Raw genomic sequence first — 22203 nt, forward strand, 5'->3', positions numbered from 1 at the left:
GATAGCAATGTGGAAATATATTTGCCTAAAATGATTTGGACTAGATTCCTGGAAGATTTTCTGGCTCAAAAGGAAACCTCACAAAGAAATGTTCCTTCAAATCAAGGGTTGGAATGTATTTCAAGCATAATAGATAATTGCAACTCTCAGTGATTGGCTATTTACCCCTACCTCTTTTTGATTATGTGGCTCAACCTGGTGAAGTTTCGGAAACAAGGAATCAATAATTTATCAAGCCCTGATTAAAACAAAAAAGACCTAATTATTTTCTCCTGGGAAATCCTTTTTAAGGTTTTCCTTAGATACCTTGAGTGTTCAGCTGATTTGACATAACTTCTAACCTGGAAATAAAGCCTGTATCCATCCATGAACAGGAAAACTTAAACCTTTGATTTGCACTGTATGATGTTGCCCTTAGGCAACAAACTGTTTTTGCTTTCAGAAGATCTTGGCTTCCTTTGATAAAATGCACAGCCAGATACTTTCGAGGGCTAAAGTGCCTGGCCGGCCACCAGATACTTTGGTTGGATGAAGAACACCACCAGACTCTTAGGTAGGATAAGTACACTGTCAGATTCTTTGGTGGGATCTTGATGGGATGAAGTACACTAAAAGATACTCTTTTCCGATGAAGTGCACTGCCAGATTCTTTGGTGAAAACTTGAACGAATTGGAGATTGAAGCTGGTGGACTCTCTATCCCGAAAGTGTATCACCTGGTAAGGTGGGAGGTATTATACCAGCAAAATTTTGCTTCACAAATATTGTAGCAAAAATATTTACAACCAAAGTATTAACATGATAAATAAATATGGTAAGGTATGGGTTATTGTTTCTCATCGCCACATATATGTACCTTTGCAATGTATATCTTCATTATCTGAAGCAGTAGAGTGAAAAACAGTAAATGTTTACATATTAATATACACTTACATCCTTGATATTTTGGTGATTGATGTTTTTGCTATTATGTTTCTGTAGCACGGTATTTCTGTAGTCATTTTCATGAGATAGAACTAATGGCCCAGGTTAATGTTACAGGAGAGGGGCAGTGCACATCCAGAATTGAAATCTTTATTGCTCTAAGGCAATACTATTTATGGCTACAGGGATATTGTTGCAGATCCTTGGGTTATAGATGCAAAAGGTATGCTGCCTTGTTTTTCTTTTTTTACACTTCTTAGTCTGCAATCTGATGGTGTCCTCACTGCAGATGTGTAGGGATGGTGAGCTTGTCTGCGAGGTAAGCGTGGGTGCTAGTCATGATGGCTTTGTAAATGATGGAACTGATTTTGAAGATGGTGTGGGGATGATGTGATTGTATTTCCTAAGGGCCTGGATGAGTTGTGCTGTGGCATGTAGGAAGCCCTCAAGGGGTGCCAGTGTGCAATCTGGATGGCCACGGTGTAGGGCATACCAATCAACCTGATGCAAGAGTATGAGCGCGTGAACAGCCTTGAGTTCGCTTTCTAGAAGAAATGGTTTCATTTTATTTAGATGAGAGAGCTGCTACCTGAGCATCTTTGTGTTTTTTAGCAATTTGTTTATTGATGGTGGGCTTGGTATCCAACTGACTTGGCATTCAGTGAAGGTTGGGATTCAAAGCCATCAAGGTTCATGTCAATAATGCAGTTTTGTGCTGCTTCTTGTTTGTTGTTCCTGACAAATAACAGGAATTATGTCTTTGTTGAGTTGAGTGTCAGGTAGATGCTTAACAACCGGGTCTGGGTGATGATGTATAGTTTGAGGAGGTGGATGTCTGAAACAGAGGAGACAAAACTTATAAGGTACCAATTCATACAGACATGTACACCAAGGACGCTGATCACATAGGACTGCAACTGGACTCCTGACACAGTTGACCCCACATGAAAAAGACTGGGGCATTAAAAAAAACTTACAATAGGAGTTTCTAGAAGAACACATTAGTCATGAGGAACAGAGCTATGTTATCATATTCATGGTCTGGTGCAAATGGTCCAACAGATTATTTGCCCTGCATGTTGCACTCACATAATTGCAGAATTGTCAACAAGCCCCTCAAGAAGGGATGCACTTCTCTTTTGGCAGTTTGGTACTCATTCAAAGGCTTGTTTTCCCTCATTTGCATGGAGGCTTAGTCATTGTAAATGAGGGAATTCATTAGACTCTGAGAATCTTCATATTACTAAGGATTCATGCACATAGCCCTCTTCTTGGGGGAGATAGCAGACCTTTGTCCAAAGGGAAGCTGGAGATGTCCATGCTGTCTCACTGAGAGCAGAACAGGGCTCATGCTGCTGGTATGTACTCCCTCTCCTCCAGCCTTTGCTAGAGGTCCTAAAGTGCCCCAAAAGATTGACTGCAGTCTGGGATTGCACCCACCCTCATGCAGAAACATAGCCTGTGTGATTCTGATAAAACACCCCCAAATCTTGACTGTTGTTAGTCCAGTTATTTGCTAAACTGTCACACAAACACGCTCCGTTAGGAGCATAATCACATCACTCTGTTCCCACCGACCCCAGCAACTAGCACAGATGGAACGCTTCTTCATATACAAACAGCTACATCAAATCTCGTGGGACCTAACTAAATGCCCCAACTCGAAACACCCTATTCTCAGAGGACTATGTCTCAGTAACCAAATGTCTAAAAAATTGTAGGCACAGAACTCAAGCACACGTTGAAATGCAACAAGTGACATCACATAATCAAAATTCCAGAAATCTAACAAAGTACAACACAGCCCACTCTATACTTTCTACATGGGGACTTCCACACTCTAGTGTTTGACCTGTAAAAGGCACCTGTTCTTAGAGTACAACCTGTTATTGACAATGAGCTTTACTTCCAGTCTACTGGATGGCGATATACAGCCAGAAAGCAGTCTTCCAAACCTGTATGAATTGTTGTCAGTTTGGCAAATGACAGGAGAAGTTCAACTGATAGATGGAAAATCTGGATTTAAACTTTTGTACTGTTTTTGGTGATTTCAAATCCTGGACTGTTTGAGGTTAAGAAGTTTAAGGTGGTCACAATTAGGCTGGAAGTTGATGTGGCTGGACTACAAGAAATGCTCATCGAGGGATGGTCTCTTTTGGGACAGTTGTCACATTTTAAACACCCCCCCCCCAGAGTATAATCGTATGAATATATTTTTTAAGTAGTGAATTGGTTAAGCTAAGATTGGACAAAATGACACCTTAAAGGACAAAGAGGAACTTTGTAAAAAGATAGAAGAACTGCCGCCTTAGTCATGAAAATCTCAAAATAAAGTATTATTACATTTATATACTTGTGAAGTTTGGGAACCCCCTCTAATGCCTATTTATGATTAAATGCACACATCGGATAAAACTGTGGTCTTAAAAGAAAATACAAGGTGATAACCTTCTCTGGTTTCCACAATAATCCGCGAATCACAAGACATATGTTATTGTTACAACCCTTCTGAAGGCTTTTGAACTTGATCCTATGTTTGCTTTCTGATCCCAGGACAAGCAGTCAATCTGTGTCTCCTTATGGCTCCCTCCGGGATGGGAAGTAGCCTTGTGCTAGAGGAGAAGGGCATAGGGCTTTTCGTATCCATGGTCATATGATGTCTGACTGATAGTAAAAACACCTTGTAAATACTAAGTACTAGAATTAGGTAGAACAGTCCGACAATTAGAATTGCTGGTAGGTAACAAGTGTATTACTGAAGTGCCACAGTTCTCGCACAATACTATCTAATATGCTTCACTTCTGGTGGTTCTCACATGAGTGTTTACATTTTCAGCTCAATATCCATATGTTCCATGTGGACTTACTGTCTATGCCCTTCTCACATTCTGTGTATCACTGTGACAAGAAAGATCCTCAATTCTAAAAACCTCACTATTTTAATCAGGTGACGATGAAGATGTCCTCCGTGTGGAAATGTCTTGTGGACATGCTGTGGACCCTTCTTCTTTAACTGGATGGTGCCGCAGTCTAGTGGATCAGGTATGGCAGATAAGTATGGTGTCAGTGGTTGAGTTTCTCCAAGGGAAGATGTTGTCTCACATGGATACGTGGAAATCCATTATATTGTAAATGCTAAAGTCTGCTGAACTACAGGTGAGTTTAATTTAGTGCTTGACAGTTGAGTATCTTCGGTTCCACCCACCAGTGGTGTTAGGAGAATCTATGTGTTTGTGGGTATTCAATAACTGGGCTTAGGGTAGTAGGTTGTTCTGAACTTGGGAAGCAAGATTGGGGTGGCTTCAACTCTTTGTTTGCTCCAGCACCTTTAATGCTTTTTTTTACCCACCAGAATATATGAGAGCTATAAACATAGGGGGGGATTGACTAACCTTTCGCATAACAAAAAGGAGCAACCAGAACAGTGCAAAATCTTCTAAGATATGGCGTGGCTTCTATCCACTCTACAGACGCTCTTCCAGCCCGGCTTGAGCCATGCACACTCCTTTGCACCACAGTGCAAGAGTGTGTGCGTGATGTCATAGGTTTTGTACTGGAAAGGTACCCTTTCTGGTACAATGCTTGGACATTGTTTAAAACTTTCCCCTCATTGGATGTGGGCTGTGCAGTACAGAACACATGCAATGTTGGTAAAGTTAGGAGAGATGAAAATATTTCTCATTTTGAATGCCCGTCTTGAAAAGGCACTATGCTTATAGGAAAGCACTTTCTGACATTTTTTATAGATAGGCATCAAAACCTATGGGTGGTTGTATGGGAACACCCATGTGTCAACCATGCACACCCCTTGGATGCAAAGTCGAGCATGGTAATGTATTGAACTACTTTACGCTACTTTAAAACTTCCTTCCTGTCCAAAAACGTGTTTTGCACAGGAAAGTAAATCGCAATTCTACATATTGTGCTGATTTAGTCACTTTTGTGATGCAAACATAGAATAAAGTGCAAGTAAATCTTCCTCATAGTGTGAGATCCCTTCAACTGCCGTGGACGGCTACAGCATCCAGCACTCTCCTCTCAAGGTGCCATGTTTCTCAGGATGTAAAGCTCTTCCATCCAGAGCAGGCTTGCATCATAGTGTGTGCACTGCTTTATGAAAAAAATAATGCTATATTGTACCCTTCAATGCTGTGCTGAGCAGAAACATATCCACCGTGTAATAGCCTTTCATTTAAATACTTTGTCCCAGATTTGCAAAGATGTCACGCATAGTAGGGCCGCACCCAAAATTGCTGCACAGCATTGTATGAGAGGGAGAGAGAAGGAAAGCACCATATCGAGTATGGTGTGATAATGTCCTGCTCTCCCTCTAGCAGTGGCGCACAATCAGGCTGCCTAGCACCACCCTCACACCTTTACAACATAGTGCAAAGGTCTCTGCACCATGTCTAGCAAGGTTTTTTACCGGAAAGGTATTTGGACAAAAGATTGAGTTGTAAATATTGTGAGACATATCGGGAAAAATATTTTGTGATACAAAAATATTGTGATGCTGAAATCTTGTTGTCAAGAATATCGCTTTTTCACGTAAGTAATATCATTGTTAAGAATATTGTTATGGATATTATCATTTTCAACAATATAGTTGTAAAGAATATAGTTATAAAAATTATTTTGATGTGTTTTAGTTTATATATTAATTTTATGGTTTAATATGGTTTGTTTAATTGTTATGAACTTTTTAAAAATATAGTTGGTAATTTTAAGTGATTTTGAATTTTTAATTTAATTGCTAATAGTAATTTGTAGTGTTGTAGAGGTTTGTTGGGTTTGTAGGGGGATATACCTATGTTCGAGGCATATGAGCTGCAGATCACACACTTAGGATAAGATCGCCATCTGGTGTTGGGCTCGGATGATTGCAGGTTGTTGTTGTCTTCGGAAGAAGCCTTTTGGTCACGAGATAGGTGACTCCTCCTCTGGACAACAGTGCGCATGGGCATCCACTCCATCCTCAGATTGTTTTTTTCGCCATTGGGTTCGGATGAACTTTTCACTCCGGCTGAAAACTTCTGAAAATCCAGCTTTCGAAACCAACAACCTTTACAACTCGACGTCGAAATCGGACCGGTTCCGGATACGGCTCTTGGAAAGGACACCTTTTAAAAAATGCCCCCAATGTGGAGCAAAGTTCCCCCACAGTGACCACCACGAGGTCTGCAACCTGTGCCTCTCGCCGGAACATAACGAATCCAACTATCCAGCCTGCGCCGCCTTCCGTTCCAAGAAAACCATCCGGGACCGAAGAGCTCAAGGCCATATCATGGCCAGACCAGCTCCAGAACCAGAGGACATCTTTGCCCAGGATGTCCCGGAAGACGATTCCGAAGACCTCCAAATCGTATCCGAAGCGGACGAATCTGATGACCTCATCACTCCGGGGCAACGAGTGAGTAGCAGTGCCCCTGCCCCAACCCCCCCAAAAAAGACATTGGTCAAGACTCCGCCAGCTGGCCCCAGTCTCGACCGAAAATCGTCTTCAGAAGCCCCGCCCTCGGGCCCGGCTCCGAAGAAATATAAGCCTGCAGGTGGCTCGGGCTCGAGCAAACCACATGTTATTGTGCCCACAATACCTTCAGCACCGAAGACTCAACACGTCTCGGCACCGAAGCAGGCTCCGAGAACATCGAGGCCGAAATCTCCACCGGCACCAAAACGTTCTTCGGCACCGAAGTCTCCACCGGCACCGAAACGTTCTTCGGCACCGAAATCTTCGCCGGCACCGAAAAGTTCTTCGGCACTGAAACCATCCTCGGTACCGAAAAAAGTCCACAAAGACTCTACCGATCACCCAAAACATAGATCGGAACCGAAAAAGTCGGCACCAAAGCCACTTTCGGACAATGAAGAACTTTTTCGCCCGGATCCCACGCAAAAAAGGATTTATATCAATCCAAAAACCGGACATGTCACCGCTGTGCCATACAAGAAAAGGAAGTTGGACACAACACCTCCTCCAGCTCCCACAAAGAAGAAGGACTTTGCCACCTCACCCATTCATCCTTCCTCTCCTATATCACCTCTCATCCCACCCCCTCTGACCCCACCTCCTTCTCCTCTACTACCTCCACAGGATGATGATGATGATTTAGGGGGAGGGGGAGACTCGGATGACCTTAATGATCCTAATGATCCTTTCACACTCCCGGATATGGCACCCTTAGATGACTGGGCTTACCCTTTACCTGATATTCCTGATCCCACTACATACCCCTCCAAACCCTCCCCTCCTGATGACCACCTAGGGTTTGGACAGCTGATAAACAGGGCGACACTGTTCCATGGCGTCACCATGCACTCAGATACACCTGAAGAGGACTTTCTTCTCGACACATTTGAGCAGGCGCAAAAATCAGTTCAGATCTTGCCCATGATTAAGGGAGTCATAAAACATGCCACTGAGGTTTTTAAAGACCCTGTTAGAGCTAGGGTTCTTAACCCCCGAATTGAAAAAAAATATAGATCGGCCCCACAGGATCCCGCGTACATTAAGGCACAGCTCCCTCTAGACTCTTTGGTCGTTTCAAACGCAAGAAAGCGGGCTAACTCCCAAACAACAGGAGACACACCGCCCCCAGACAAAGAGTCCAAGCTCTTAGAGGCCTCGGGCAAAAGGGTTGCAGCACAAGCTGCTAACCATTGGCGTATTGCCAACACACAAGCCCTATTAGCCCGATATGATAGGGCTCATTATGATCAGCTAGAAGATCTTTTACAACACCTGCCAGATCAGTACAAATCCCAGGCCAATGACCTCATCCAAGAGGGAAAACTCATATCTAATGCATCAATCAAATGTGCACTAGACGCAGTGGACACTGCCTCTAGGGCGGTCAACACAAGCATACTACTTAGACGCCTCGCATGGCTACGTATTTCAGGCTTTAAGCCGGAAGTACAAACAACCATTCTTGCTCAACCATTCAATCAAGAGCAACTATTTGGACCCGCAGTAGACACTGCACTAGAGAAGATGAAGAAAGATAACGAGACTGTTAAATCAATGGGAGCATTACAGTCTCCACAACCCGAGGCTCCTTTCGACGCTCCTTTTACAGGGGAGTCTCCAAAAATGTGGTAGTAGTAGTAAAGCTTTATTTCGATATAGAAACATATCATAAAAGCAAAACATGACAGCATAAAAACAATGGTCGAAACAAAGCAATTTACAATTCGTATTACCATTAAAAATATTTCATATTTACACGAGATAATCTTAAAATTTATGAAAAATGAAAAAGGGACACTTTACTGTATCGTCAGTTGTTTAGCAGATCTTATGCGCCAAGCCCAGCCTAGGAATTTAGCCAAACAAATGGCAAAAAAGGGTCTTGTATCTGCGAGCAGTATTCTTATAGCTTCCAGATGTGAGCGAGTTCCCAGGCTCCTACAGAGAGGCTTCAACCACCTCCGTCTAGGGGCCATATAGACTCGACACTCAAATAGAAAGTGTGCGACAGATTCGATTTTTAGCTCGCAGAATGGGCAATAGGGTACAGTTTGCAGTGGTGGTTTCCAGGTAGAGGTAAACTGACATAAAGGTAAGACCCCAACCCTGAATTTAAAATATAATGCCTTATCATGTGAACTGTGAATCAAGTCCAAATATGGTTCTCTGGAGGGGATATCTTTAACCATCAAGAAGTTGGCAACAGATCTTGGGTGATTTGATTTACCAAGTCTCTCGTTATCCACCCAAGACCAATAAGCCTTCTTCAGTTCTTGTTTAGGAGGTGCTGTTTTATTTTCCCACGCAGCTCCCAGACCGAGCTTGTATAATGCCCTCTTGACCTCTCTGAGCCAGGCGATCTTATGCCAGCCAGGTAAGGACAGTACATCTTTTAGGGCGTCTGCATAGCTGTGGAGTTCGGGGACGTTCCAAATTCTAGACCATAGTAGTAAGGGGCGTAATTTAGCTTGCTCGCAGATTGGACGAGTACCTGCATCCAGCAAGAGGGGGATTGTGGGGGTGCTCTGGGGTAGCCTCATCAGATCTTTGTGAAATTTATTTTCTAGGTGGGCCAAAGTATCCACTCTCTGGGTACCCCAAAGTTCTGCGCCATACAGTGCTGCACTCACAACCCTACCCCTATAAATATCAAGAAGTGCCCCAATAGGTTTTATGGAGGAAGCACGCTGCTCTTTATGTAAAGCACCAACAACCCTCTTATGGGTTAGAAACACTTTTTGGTGATGGGCCTTCCAGCTCATACTATCACAAAGACGTATGCCTAGATAGTCAAATTCTTTGACCCGTTCTAATGTGACAGAGTCTAGAGTGGGGGGTTTAACAGATTTCTTAGGGGGGTTGAGGACAAGAAATTTGGTCTTGCCAATATTTATGGCCAGTCCCTTGGTGTCACAGAAGGCCTTGAAGCTGGAAAGTAGTGACTGTATGCCTGCAGGTGATTTCGAAATCAGGAGGGTGTCGTCCGCAAACAGGAGCGTCGGGATTTTCCTTCCAGCCAGGGATGGTGCATCTGCAGGATGTTGAAGAAGGTGCTCCACCACTCCATTGACGTAAAGCGAAAACAGAGTGGGGGCAAGCACACACCCCTGGCGGACGCCCCTGTCTACTGGAATACACGGGGTTTTTTCTCCCTGGGCACCCCATCTGATTTGGGCAAAGTTGTTTTCATGGAATTTTATCAGCAAGGCCAACAAATAGGGAGGTAGACCTAACTCGTCAAGGACCTTCCACAATAATGCTCTTGGAACCAGGTCGAAGGCTGTTTTTAAGTCTATGAAGACTAAGTATAAGCTGCCCCCTCCTAGCACCACTACCTTCCAATAGAGCATTAAAAGGCGGAATGTCTGCTCGACGGTGCCTGTCCCTGATCTAAAACCCGCTTGGAAATCAGACAATATCTGATTTTCATCCACCCACTCCAGAATCCTGCCCAATACCACTTTCCCCGCTACCTTTTGCGTCGAATCCAGCAAACTGATGGGGCGGTAATTGGCTGGGTCTTCCCTGCTACCCTTCTTGAAAATGGGGACTACTTCAGCGCCCCTCCAAGAGTCAGGGAAAGAACCCCCCAACATAACCTCATTAAGAAGAGCAGCAATTAATCTGCTCCAAAAGGGGGGATTATTTTTTATCAAGTCGCCCGGGATCCCATCAGGTCCTGCCGCTTTGTTAGAAACAATACAACTGATTGCCTTCTCTACTTCCAAGGTGGTAAATAGGACTTCATTTGGTGGGAGATCTGTGGAACTGAGCCTTGGGAGCGGGTCTGGTTGCGGAGGCCCTGTCTGAGCCGAATACAATTTCGAAAAGTGGGCAAACCAGGCAACACCAGGGATATTACAAGTCAGTTGTTGATCAATGGGCTTGTCTCTTGATCTTAGCAAGTCCCAGAACCCCTTAGCATCTTTCCTTGTGCTCGCCTCCGTTAGGTCACGCCAAAAGTTGAAATCATATGTCCGCTTGGCCTCAGTCACAGTTTTCCTATAAAGTTTCCTTGCAGACCTGATGGTAGCTTGGTCTTTTCCTTTTACTGCAGCAACAAGATCACCCTTAGCAAGTCGACACTTGGCTGTGAACCACTTTTCACTTGTTCTCAGGGCCCCCTTTGAAGCAGTTCTGGAGCTGGGTTTGGGAATGATGAACAGCCCACTTAGTGCCGTTACAGTCTCCGTAAATAACGATAAAAACATCTTGCTATCGCTATTCGTGCTATCAAGCCTAGATTCAGCCTCTAGTAAGATGGTTTCAGCTTGTGACATCCTAGCCTCATCCACTGAGACTCTTGCCCATTTAAGACGTCTGCCACAGTTTGAGGGAAGAATCTCATGTGAAGCTTTCCATAACTGATTAGTGGTTTCTTGAGACCCAGTTTGCCAGGGGACAGAAATGGTTAAAGCGAGAGGGTTGTGGTCGCTGTCACAGGTCTCTATAACCTCCATGTCTTGATGATATGGCCAGAGGTTATAGTTGAGCATAACAAAGTCAATTCTGGATGAGTGGCCCGTCCTATTGTATGTATGGGCACCCATGGGATCTGATTTAGAACGCCCATTCGTTGCTCTCAAGTTATGCTCCATGCAAAGAGCATTTATATCGATCGCCTTTTGTGTCCATTTAGGGATCGGTTCGAGGTTCAAAATAGGGATGCCCCTCCTGTTATCCTCCTCGTTGGTATCCAGAATATCTTCTTTGGCTAAAGGCTCAAAGCAGCAATTAAAATCGCCTGCCAGCAGGACGAGAGAGTCGGTGTCACAGGCAGACAGGTAGTTACTTAAGCCTAAAGAGTTTAGAGATCCTCCGTTCCTATTGCCCCTTAAGTAGAGATTAAATAGTTCTAGTTTCCTTCCCCCTTTGTAGTGCACTGTTAGCCATTGAAGGTCAGGTGTTTCGGTGGTCCTTTGAGAAACACTGAGGTCTAGTGCTATGTTGATCCAGATGAGAAGACCACCGGATGGGCGTCCTTTGGAACCTTGGTGACATACAGCCGGAACATAGAAGGTCGAAAACCCCACTCTATGTCTAGGTTCCTGGCACCATGTTTCCTGTAGCAAGCAAATGTCATAGGGTGCCAGGAAGGTGTTCCATTCCGGGTTATCAAAGTTACGTGCAAGGCCAGCCACATTCCAGCTTAAGACCCTCAGTGAAGAATCGCCTGGGGAGGCAGCTCTATCAGGCAGGTCGATCTCCATTGGATTTGATTGTACTGGAGGAGGGGGGATCGAACAGGGGCTGTCTGGCCTCGTTTCCACTCTTTTGCAATCTAAAATGGCCATTTTGATCGGTTCCATGGCCCGGGGCAAGAGAGTCAGAAGCCCGGCTTGGCTAGTTGGAGGGCCGTTGGTTGGATTTCCAATTATGTCTATAACATGTGGAGACAATGCTTTTTCTAGTTGTGGGCATGCTGGGAACATAGAAAGTCAATCGACCTCCTCCAGGCCTCCAAATCTATTGTAGGTTGAAAGGCCATTCCAGTGTAAAAGAGTATTCTTTTGCCTCATGGGATGGGTGTTCCATGGGTGGTGCTGCACCAAGGACCAGTTATCCGCTTGGATATGCAATTGGCGTGGGGGGTAAAAATAGGATAGCGGCCTTGGTATGACTAAAGAATCTTCACTAGTTGGCCAGGAACAGATATGGTGCGCCGTATGTGGGTCTTCAAAAGTTACAACTACACAGTCCCCTTGCTTAGATTTCTTGGTTGGGCCCACCCAGGGTATTCTACGGACCATCATTACTCGGCTTCTTTTGCCATTGGGAATCGGTCTGTTGACGTTAAGCCAGTGCATAGTTTTATTTTTCAATGACCAGTGGTTTTCGTGTTGGTCAGTACCAATCACGCCTGTCAACACGACCACATAGTCATTGGCCTCTGGTGGAAGGTCTATATAGCCTCCTCTAAAATTTTCTTTTGGACGAGGACCCTGGGTTTCGGCAGGCTGGGGTCTGGCGGATGCTACCAGGTTTGGATTTACTTTTCCAGGCTTAGAGTTCCGTGTGGGAATCTGCGGTTTGGTAGCCTGAGGTTTAGCGGTTATGGAAACTTGATCCACAGCCACAGTCCTCGGCTTAGGAACAGGCCTTACAGCAACAGGTACTGGTGGGGGGTGCTGCTCAGCTTGCAAAACAGGGGCTGGCAAAAGTGGGTCAGATAAGGACACGCCCTGGTTTTCGAGACTTCTCAGGCCAAGAGTGGCCAGAGCAATAATGCTCTTCTCCATCTCGAGTAGATTGTTTTCTATCCTAGACAATCTTAAGTCGAGTGGTGAGAGAAGTTTTTTTAATGTTTCCCAGACTTGATCTATAAATTCCTTATCATTCCTTCCCTGGTCTTGTACCTGCGCCCCCTCGTCTACTGGGGTGGTGTTGGCTGGACCCTCTCCCATACTTTGGCATACTGACTGTGTGCTCGAGGAACCCTCAGGTAAAGCATTACGTGCCTGAGTGTTGGTCATTGTGAGCTGGTGGGAAACTGCGACCTTTGCCTTTTTACGAGAGTAGGCTGAGCGTAATTGACGTTTTCTTTTGGGTTGTGCACCACTAACACGGGAAGTAGTTGGGAATACTTGGGAAAGGGGATTAAGGGTGGGGGTCTGGGCGTGAGAAGGTGCAGCGAAACTTAGCTCTTCTGTAATGCGTGATTGTTCTAAGGGCGGAGTGAGGGTGGAGGTAATCGGGGGCTGGTGTAAATCAACCTGGGTGGTAATACTATTTGGGCGGGCAGGGCGTGCTGGAGTGACAGCAGAGGCTATATGTCCTAGGGATGATTTTTTCGAGAGGGCAATTACCTCGGACAGCCTACGTGCAGCTACCAATTCTAGGGATACCCGGGTTTGAAGTTTAGATATTTCTTCATCGATGGCTATATTTGTGCGGGTGATGAAGTCGTCCATAGGGCCACAGATTTGTAAACCACCTTTGGAGGCTTTGCTACGTGTCATCCTAGTACTCATGGTGCTTACGATGAGATCAGGGTCGTCACTCGACTTACTAACTAGGGAGCTTCAGTTTAAGCTAACCTGTCTCAGCACGATGATACAATAACAAGCAGGTTAGGAGCAATAAGGGGGGTGGGCCAGGGCCGTCCTCTGCCGTCCTCGAACGGCCTCAAACGGCCCGCTCTTAGCCCGGTCTTCGCCCCGGCCGTTGCCCCGCGCGCGTCCCGCGTGCGCGTTGTCCACACAAGCTATGAAGGAAAAACAAGAGGAAGGGGCGGGAAGAGGACCAGCTGCGGCCGATCCACGCCGCTAGGAATGCTGGTCCTCGCAGTCCCGCCTCTACCCCTGTTGACCAGATGACAGCTTGCAAGGGGCGCGTTGGTGCTCAAAGCACGTGAAGGGAGGCAGAAAGGATGTTCCCCAGAGAGAGTCTAAGCCTACGAGCGGCACCCGCGAAGCGGGGGCCGCGAGGCGTGGCGAAGTGGCCAGACAGCAACAACACAGGAACAGCGCTTCTTTGCAGGAAGGGTCCCAAGGCTCACTCACTCCACACAGATTTAAAAGAGGAGGAGGAGGGGGCGGGAAGAGGACCAGCTGCGGCCGATCCACGCCGCTAGGAATGCTGGTCCTCGCAGTCCCGCCTCTACCCCTGTTGACCAGATGACAGCTTGCAAGGGGCGCGTTGGTGCTCAAAGCACGTGAAGGGAGGCAGAAAGGATGTTCCCCAGAGAGAGTCTAAGCCTACGAGCGGCACCCGCGAAGCGGGGGCCGCTAGGCGTGGCGAAGTGGCCAGACAGCAACAACACAGGAACAGCGCTTCTTTGCAGGAAGGATGTGGGAACAGACACCTCTTCCACTTTCAAAACCTCCGCACAAACATCCCCTAACAGAGGATATTTTAGAGGAGGATATAGGGGAAACAATACCAAGGGCCGAGGACGGGGCAGTACCAACACCCGCACCTCTCCAGCCACTAAACAGTGACTTGCCCCCACTCCCCCCAGACCATTCCACTCCTGTCGGGGGAAGACTCCAACAGTTCCTACCTGTCTGGAATTCCATCACAACAGACAAGTGGGTAAGACAAATTATCCAGTTTGGTTACTGCCTCGAACTCACAACCACCCCCCACACATACCACCCAAACACCGTCCAATGTCACCACACCATCTTACACTCCTCAAACAGGAAATTCGGTCCTTGCTTCAAAAACACGCAATAGAACCAGTTCCACTCCAACATCAGGGTACAGGAGTATATTCTCTATACTTCCTAATTCCCAAAAAGGACGAGACTTTAAGACCCATACTCGACCTCAGACTACTAAACCAGTACATACACTCAGATCACTTCCATATGATCACTCTCCAACAAGTCCTCCCACTACTTCAACAAGGCGACTTCCTTGCCACATTGGACCTCAAGGACGCATATTTTCACATCCCCATGCATCCCGCACACAGGAAGTATCTAAGATTTGTGGTAGACGGACAGCACTATCAGTTTACAGTCCTCCCATTCAGAGTAACAACTGCACCCAGGGTATTCACCAAATGCTTAGCAGTAGTGGCAGCGCACCTCAGGAGACAACAAATCCATGTCTTCCCATATCTCGACGATTGGCTCATAAAAGCCAATACTCTTGACAAATGCGTTCTCCACACTCACCGCACTATTCAAACCCTACACGACTTGGGATTTACCATCAACTTCCCAAATCTCAACTGCAACCCTCCCACATACATCAATATCCGGGAGCCACCATAAATACGTTGAAGGCCATAGCTTATCCCAGCACAGCCAGGATAGCCAACATACAAAACCTCATCTTAAAATTTCAAACTCAACACTCTCTTCCAGCAAGAGTGTTTATGCAACTGTTAGGCATGATGGCGTCATGCATCTCTATCGTACCCCACACACGACTTCAAATGCGTCCCTTGCAAGAGTGTCTAGCACAACAGTGGAACCAGGCTCACGGACAACTTACCGATCTGGTGTTGGTGGACAGTCGCTCACTTCATTCACTGAAATGGTGGAACACCATCAACCTGTCCAAAGGGCGACCGTTCTTAGAGCCTCTTCCACAAGTAGTGCTGACCACCGACGCATCTCTCACAGGGTGGGGAGCCCACCTCCTTCAACACACCACTCAGGGCAGATGGACCACTCAACAAAAACTGCTCCATATCAATCACCTAGAACTTCTAGCGGTGTTCCTAGCACTGAAATCCTTTCAAGTACATCTAAAAAACAAAACTGTCCTCATCCGCACAGACAACATGACGACAATGTATTACATACAAAAGCAGGGGGGGACACATTCTCTCCAACTGTCCCAACTCGCACAGAACATCTGGAGATGGGCAATTCCCCAAAACATCTACCTGCTAGCGGAACACCTTCCAGGGGTTCACAACCAGGTTGCCGATCTCCTAAGTCGTCAGACACAGCAAATCCACGAATGGGAATTACACCCCAAAGTCCTATTCCCTTTCTTCCAAAAATGGGGCCAACCAGACATAGACCTGTTCGCCACACACGAAAACGCAAAATGCCCAACCTTCGCCGCCAGGTTTCCACACCCACAGTCGAAGGGCAATGCAATATGGATGAACTGGTCAGGCAGATTTGCGTACGCTTTTCCGCCTCTCCCACTCATTCCATTTGTGGTACGCAAGCTCAAACAACAGTCTCTAAAACTGATCCTAGTAGCTCCCACTTGGGCACGTCAACCCTGGTTCACGACACTTCTGGAACTATCGCTAGTTCCACATCATAAATTGCGCCTTTCCCCGGCCCTATTAACCCAGAACCATGGAGAAATCAGACACCCAGATCCACAGCAACTGAACTTGGCAATCTGGCTCCTGAAGTCTTAGAGTTCGGTTACCTCAACCTCCCACCAGACTGTATGAATATCATAAAAGAAGCTAGAAGACCTACTACTAGGGCGTGTTATGCTGCAAAATGGAAAAGATTTGCCATTTACTGCACTAACAATGATATACATCCACTGGATGCTTCCATCCAAAACATTATTTGCTATTTACTACACTTGCAAAGATGCAATTTAGCGTATTCCTCCATACGTCTACACCTAGCAGCCTTAGCAGCCTACTTACAAAATAGACAACACCTGTCCCTATTTAAGGTACCAGCCATCAAAGCCTTTATGGAAGGTCTCAAAAGGATTATTCCTCCAAGATTACCACCTTCCCCAGTGTGGAATCTAAATATTGTTCTAACAAGGCTCATGGGTCCTCCATTTGAACCTATGCATAAATGCGAACTGCAGTTCCTAACATGGAAAGTGGCTTTCCTTATCGCAATCACATCCCTCCGAAGGGTAAGTGAAATACAAGCCTTAACTCTTGAAGAACCATTCCTACAACTACATCGTAACAAAGTGGTTCTTAGGACAAACCCAAAATTCCTACCTAAAGTCATTTCCCCTTTCCATCTTATTCAATCAGTCGAGCTACCAGTCTTCTTCCCTAATCCAGACTCAGTAGCTGAGAGAGCCCTTCATACCTTAGATGTTAAAAGAGCCTTGCTTTATTACATCGACAGAACCAAACCTTTTCGCAAAACCAAACAGCTGTTTGTTGCTTTCACTCCACCACATAAAGGCAACCCCATTTCCAAATCAGGTATAGCCAGGTGGATAGCTAAATGTATCCAAATATGTTACCAAAAAGCTAAACACACTCTTACAGTTCCCCCCAGGGCGCACTCCACGCGTAAAATAGGGGCTTCCATGGCATTCTTAGGGAACATTCCCTTAGAAAATATTTGCAAAGCAGCCACATGGTCTACCACACACACCTTCACTAAACATTACTGTGTTGATGTGCAATCCAAACAACAAGCTTCAGTAGGCCAAGCTGTCCTAAAAACTCTATTCCAAACTGCTGCAACGGATACAGGTGACCACCGCTAGGGGAGACACTGCTATATAGTCTATCCTAAGTGTGTGATCTACAGCTCATATGACTCAAACGGAATATACTACTTACCAGTATGCATCTGTTCTTGGCATGTAGAGCTGCAGAGCCACACACGCCCACCCGCCTCCCCGGGACCTGTATCTGTTCCAGCATTGTCTTAATTAGACACTTCACATGGACATCCTTTCTCTTTCTTCTTATACACTCCATCATTTCCCATCATGGCGAAAAACAATCTGAGGATGGAGTGGATGCCCATGCGCACTGTTGTCCAGAGGAGGAGTCACCTATCTCGTAACCAAAAGGCTTCTTATGAAGACAACAACAACCTGCAATCATCCGAGCCCAACACCAGATGGCGATCTTATCTTAAGTGTGTGGCTCTGCAGCTCTACATGCCAAGAACAGATGCATACTGGTAAGTAGCATATTCCTTATTTAGTTTTATTTTTAGCTGTGGATTGCTAGAATTGTAGGGGTATAAGGTGGCAAGTTAATTAATAATAAAAAAACAATTATTTTTAAATTGATTAAATATTACAAAGTTAATTCATTTTGTAATATGGTTAATTGTTTTTTATTCATGTTAATTTATATGTATTTTATGTTAATAATGTTTATATTAAGAGTTTTATATTTTTTCTAAATCAATAGGGTTATTCAGATATGTAATGTGTTTGAAATGAAGTAGTTTACTACTGTTACTTAGACTGGAGTGGTAATAGTAAATGTTACCCCTCCGAAGTCCAACGCTTTCCCTACTGTTGTGCAGACCGGAGTGGAACTCGTAATTGTAACCCTTCCATAGTCCAATGCTTTCCATACTGTTGCACAGACTGGAGTGGGAATAGTAAATGTAACTCCTCTGAAGCCCAAAGCTTTCCGTACTTTTGCACAGATTGGAAAGGGAATAGTAAATCTTACCCCTCCGAAATTCCACGCTTTCCCTACTGCAGCACAGACTGGACTGGGAATAGTAAATTTAATCCCTCAGCAGACCAACACTTTCCCTATTGTTACGCTGCTTGGAGTGGGAATAGTATATTTAACCCCGCCGAAGTCCTACACGCTCTCTACTGTTGCATGAACTGGAGTGGGAATAGTATATCTATTATTCCCAGACTCCAATACATTTCCTAATATTATTGGTTAAATACATTTATTATTAATTATTTGCTTATTATTTTAATTTCATAGCATTTGTTTATATTTTCTTTGTTTTTAAATGTTTATAAATTGTTTTTATAAATATCTTTTTTTATTTGTCTAGTACTTTAATTAATGAATTGTAAAAAAATGTATGTATGTGTGTGTGTGTGTGTGTGTGTGTGTGTATATATACACACACATACATAAATATATATATTTATTTATTTATGTGTGGGTATATATATATTCCAATGGTGTATTTCATTTCGAGGCAAGGTCCAGCCTCGCCGCAGGTACCAGCTGTGCAGAAAGCACACCCTTCGTTTGGGACATCTTTGTTGAGGCATATATATATATATATATATATATATATATATATATATATATATATATATATATATATATTCCAATTGAACGTGCTCCCACATGAAGGCACCACACACAACGTGAAGATATCCTTCTTTATTCAGCAGACTGCATGGGATGAAGCATTGCTCTTACAGCGTGCATTTCACCACATTTGCGCTATACACGTTGCAGGCACTCCAGCCCTTGATTACTGGCTTTGGCGACTGTAAGAATGGAAGTAAGCAGTGATGCTGCACTCGCAGCGTATTTGTAGATCCCACCACAATGGACTAGTGCATTCTGGTCTTAAGAGTCCCATTACACTGTTCTTGTAATGAATGCCTCCATTCACTTTCACAGTTTCTTAAAAACCACAGTGGGTTCACTGCAAACTCAATAGTTCAGTACCTTGCATGTCTCTGGTCTGCCAAATCGGAACACGCCGCTCCATCTGCGCCCCTTCGATAACCGGCGCTGAGGACCTGCCCCTTCGGCAGCGGGGTGCCTTCGCAGCCAGAGCTGGCCGCTAAATATTCCAATTGAACGTGCTCCACATGAAGAAACTGTGAAAGTGAATGGAGGTATTCATTACAAGAACAGTGTGATGGGACTCTTAAGACCAGAATGCTCTAGCCCATTGGGGTGATATCTACAAATACACTGTGAGTGCTGCGTCACTGCTTCCTTCCATTCTTTCATTCGCCAAAGCCAGTGATCAAGGGCTGGGGTGCCTTCGTGGCCAGAGCCGGCTGCTAAATATTCCAATTGAACGTGCTCCCACATGAAGGCGCCACACAAGACGTGAAGATATCCTTCTTTATTCAGCGGACTGCAGGGTACGAAGCATTGCTCTTACAGTGTACAGTTCACCAAATTTGCGTCATATGCGGGCACTCCAGCCCTTGATCGCTGGCTTTGGCGACTGGAAGAATGGAAACAAGCAGTGACGCCGCACGGGCAGCGTATTTGTAGATCCCGCCCCAATAGGCTAGTGCATTCTGGTCTTAAGAGTTCCATCACACTGTTCTTGTAATGAATGCCTCCATTCACTTTCACAGTTTCTTAAAAACCACAGTGGGTTCACTGCAAACTCAATAGCTCAGTACCTCGCATATCTCTGGTCTGCCAAATCGGAACACGTCGCTCCATCCTCGCCCCTTCGATCACCGGCGCTGGGGACCTGCCCCTTCGGCAGCGGGGTGCCTTCGCGGCCAGAGCTGGGCGCTAAATATTCCAATTGAACGTGCTCCACATGAAGAAACTGTGAAAGTGAATGGAGGCATTCATTACAAGAACAGTGTGATGGGACTCTTAAGACCAGAATGCACTATCCCATTGGGGTGAGATCTACAAATACACTGTGAGTGCAGCGTCACTGCTTCCGTCCATTCTTCCATTCGCCAAAGCCAGTGATCAAGCGCTGCAGTGCCAGCAATGCATGTGGCGCAAATTTGGTGAAATGTACGCTGTAAGAGCAATGCTTCGTACCTTGTAGTCTGCTGAATAAAGAAGGATATCTTCACGTCGTGTGTGGCGCCTTCATGTGGGAGCACTTTCAATTGGAATATATATATATATATATATATGCCTCAACAAAGATGTCCCAAACGAAGGGCGCGCTTTCTCACAGCTGGTACCTGCGGCGAGGCTGGACCTTGCCTCGAAATGAAATACACCATCAAATTTCAATAACTCAGCACTCTCCTGGGGTTTGTTTTTCCAATTGCTGTATTCACAAGCCATCAGCTCCTTCACCTATGCGTTTTGACCAGCAGGTCTTGGTCACAGATTATAGCCCATACAGATACTCAGTCAACCAATCAATAACCCATATAGACACTCATATAGCTACTCACCAATCCATGCAGCCGCTTACACACCAACTGACAGACTGATACAGACATTCACACAGATTAGTCACTAACACATGCATTCAGTAAGACACGTTTAATCACTCGCTTATACAGTCAGTCACGCACCTATTAAATCATCTATTCAGACACTCATACACCCACTCATTCTTCAATACACCTTGGCCTTTATATATATATAAAACATATTTAAACTTTACAGAAACACAGTCACTAGATGATGTCATCAGTGATGTCATTTGAGATGTCATCAGTGATGTCATCAGTGATGTCACTGACCATGTCATGAATGATGCAATATGTGACATCATCAGCAGTGCATTGCGGGTGCGCAAGTTATAGTTAGCTCAACTAACTATAACGGCCGATTTTCTCTGGTTTCGTACAAGTGAAATGTCCAAGTAACTATAGCGTCACTGAAACCTATGGTTTTTTCAGTGAATTTCTATGGTTTTTTAAATGTTAGTTTCTAACTTTAACGTCCCTGAAACCTTTGTTTTTTCCAGTGAATTTCAAACGTTTTTAAATGATAATTTCTAACTATAATGTCCCTGAAACCTATGTTTTTTTCAGTGAATTTCAAACATTTTTTAAATGATAATTTCTAACTATAACGTCCCTGAAACCTATAGTTTTTTCAGGGAATTACTAAGGTTTTTTAAATGCTAGTTTCTAACTATACCTACAGAGGTAGGACATGTGAAGAAAGAGGAAGGAAGGGGCAGAGAGAAGCAAGAGAAATGCAGAAAGAGGCAACAGAAGTCCAGAAAGACGAAGAAAAGTGCAGAGAGAAGTAAGAGAAATGCAAAAGAAACAACAGAGGTGTAGAAAGAAGCCTTGTTTCAAAGTCATACTGTGCCCCCCACATTTTACTGACTGGTACTGGTAGTAACTGACTCTGCCTAACCAGTCCCGGAGCCAGTGCTATGCTGAAAGACACTTGGAGTACAGTGAAAACACCTACATACACTAGGGTACACTATGGGTTGGGGTATCCCTGTGATTGGCATGACCTCCCCTGTAAGCCCTAGTACGTAATAGGGTAGGGGGATTAAAACTACATCTAACTCAGGTGCGGAAAGAGGCAAGAGAGGAGCATAAACAGGCAGGAAAGGTACAGAAACAGGGAACAGGGGTGCAGAAAGAGGCAAGTGAGGTGCAGAAAGAAGTAAGAGCAGCCCAGAAAGATCCAACAGAGGTGCAAAAAGAGGCAAGAGGGGTGCTGAAAAAAGAGAGAGAAGTGCCAAAAAAGCAAAAGAGGTGCGCATAGAGGCAAGAGGGATGCAGAAAGAGGCAAGGGCAGTGCAGAAAGAACTAAGGGAAGTGCAGAAAGAAGCAACAGAGGTGTAAAAGGAGGCAGGAGGGGTGCTGAAAGAAGGAAGAGAAGTGCAGAAAGAAGCAAGAGAGGTGCTGAAAGAGGCATAAAGGGTACAGACAGAGGCAAGGGAAGTGCAGAAAGAAGCAACAGAGGTACAGAAAGAGGCAAGAGTGGTGCAGAAAAAGGGAAGAGAGGTGTAGAAAGAGTCAAGAGAGTTG

The 22203-nt window shown here is 45.0% G+C and overlaps 1 protein-coding gene across 5 annotated transcripts in view; it reads left to right on the top strand.

Annotated features, from left to right (window-relative positions):
• The window catches only part of LOC146785213 (E3 ubiquitin-protein ligase RNF144B-like), a 230776-nt gene that overhangs the window by 128172 nt on the left and 80401 nt on the right, over positions 1-22203 (top strand). For all 5 annotated transcript variants that reach the window (XM_085634125.1, XM_085634126.1, XM_085634127.1 and 2 more), the window contains one exon: positions 3871-3965. In XM_085634125.1, the coding sequence (XP_085490251.1) occupies positions 3871-3965 (95 nt within the window). The remainder of the gene's footprint in view (positions 1-3870; positions 3966-22203) is intronic.

Source organism: Triturus cristatus, chromosome 11 (genome assembly GCF_964204655.1).
Source record: "Triturus cristatus chromosome 11, aTriCri1.1, whole genome shotgun sequence".
NCBI lineage: Eukaryota > Metazoa > Chordata > Amphibia > Caudata > Salamandridae > Triturus > Triturus cristatus.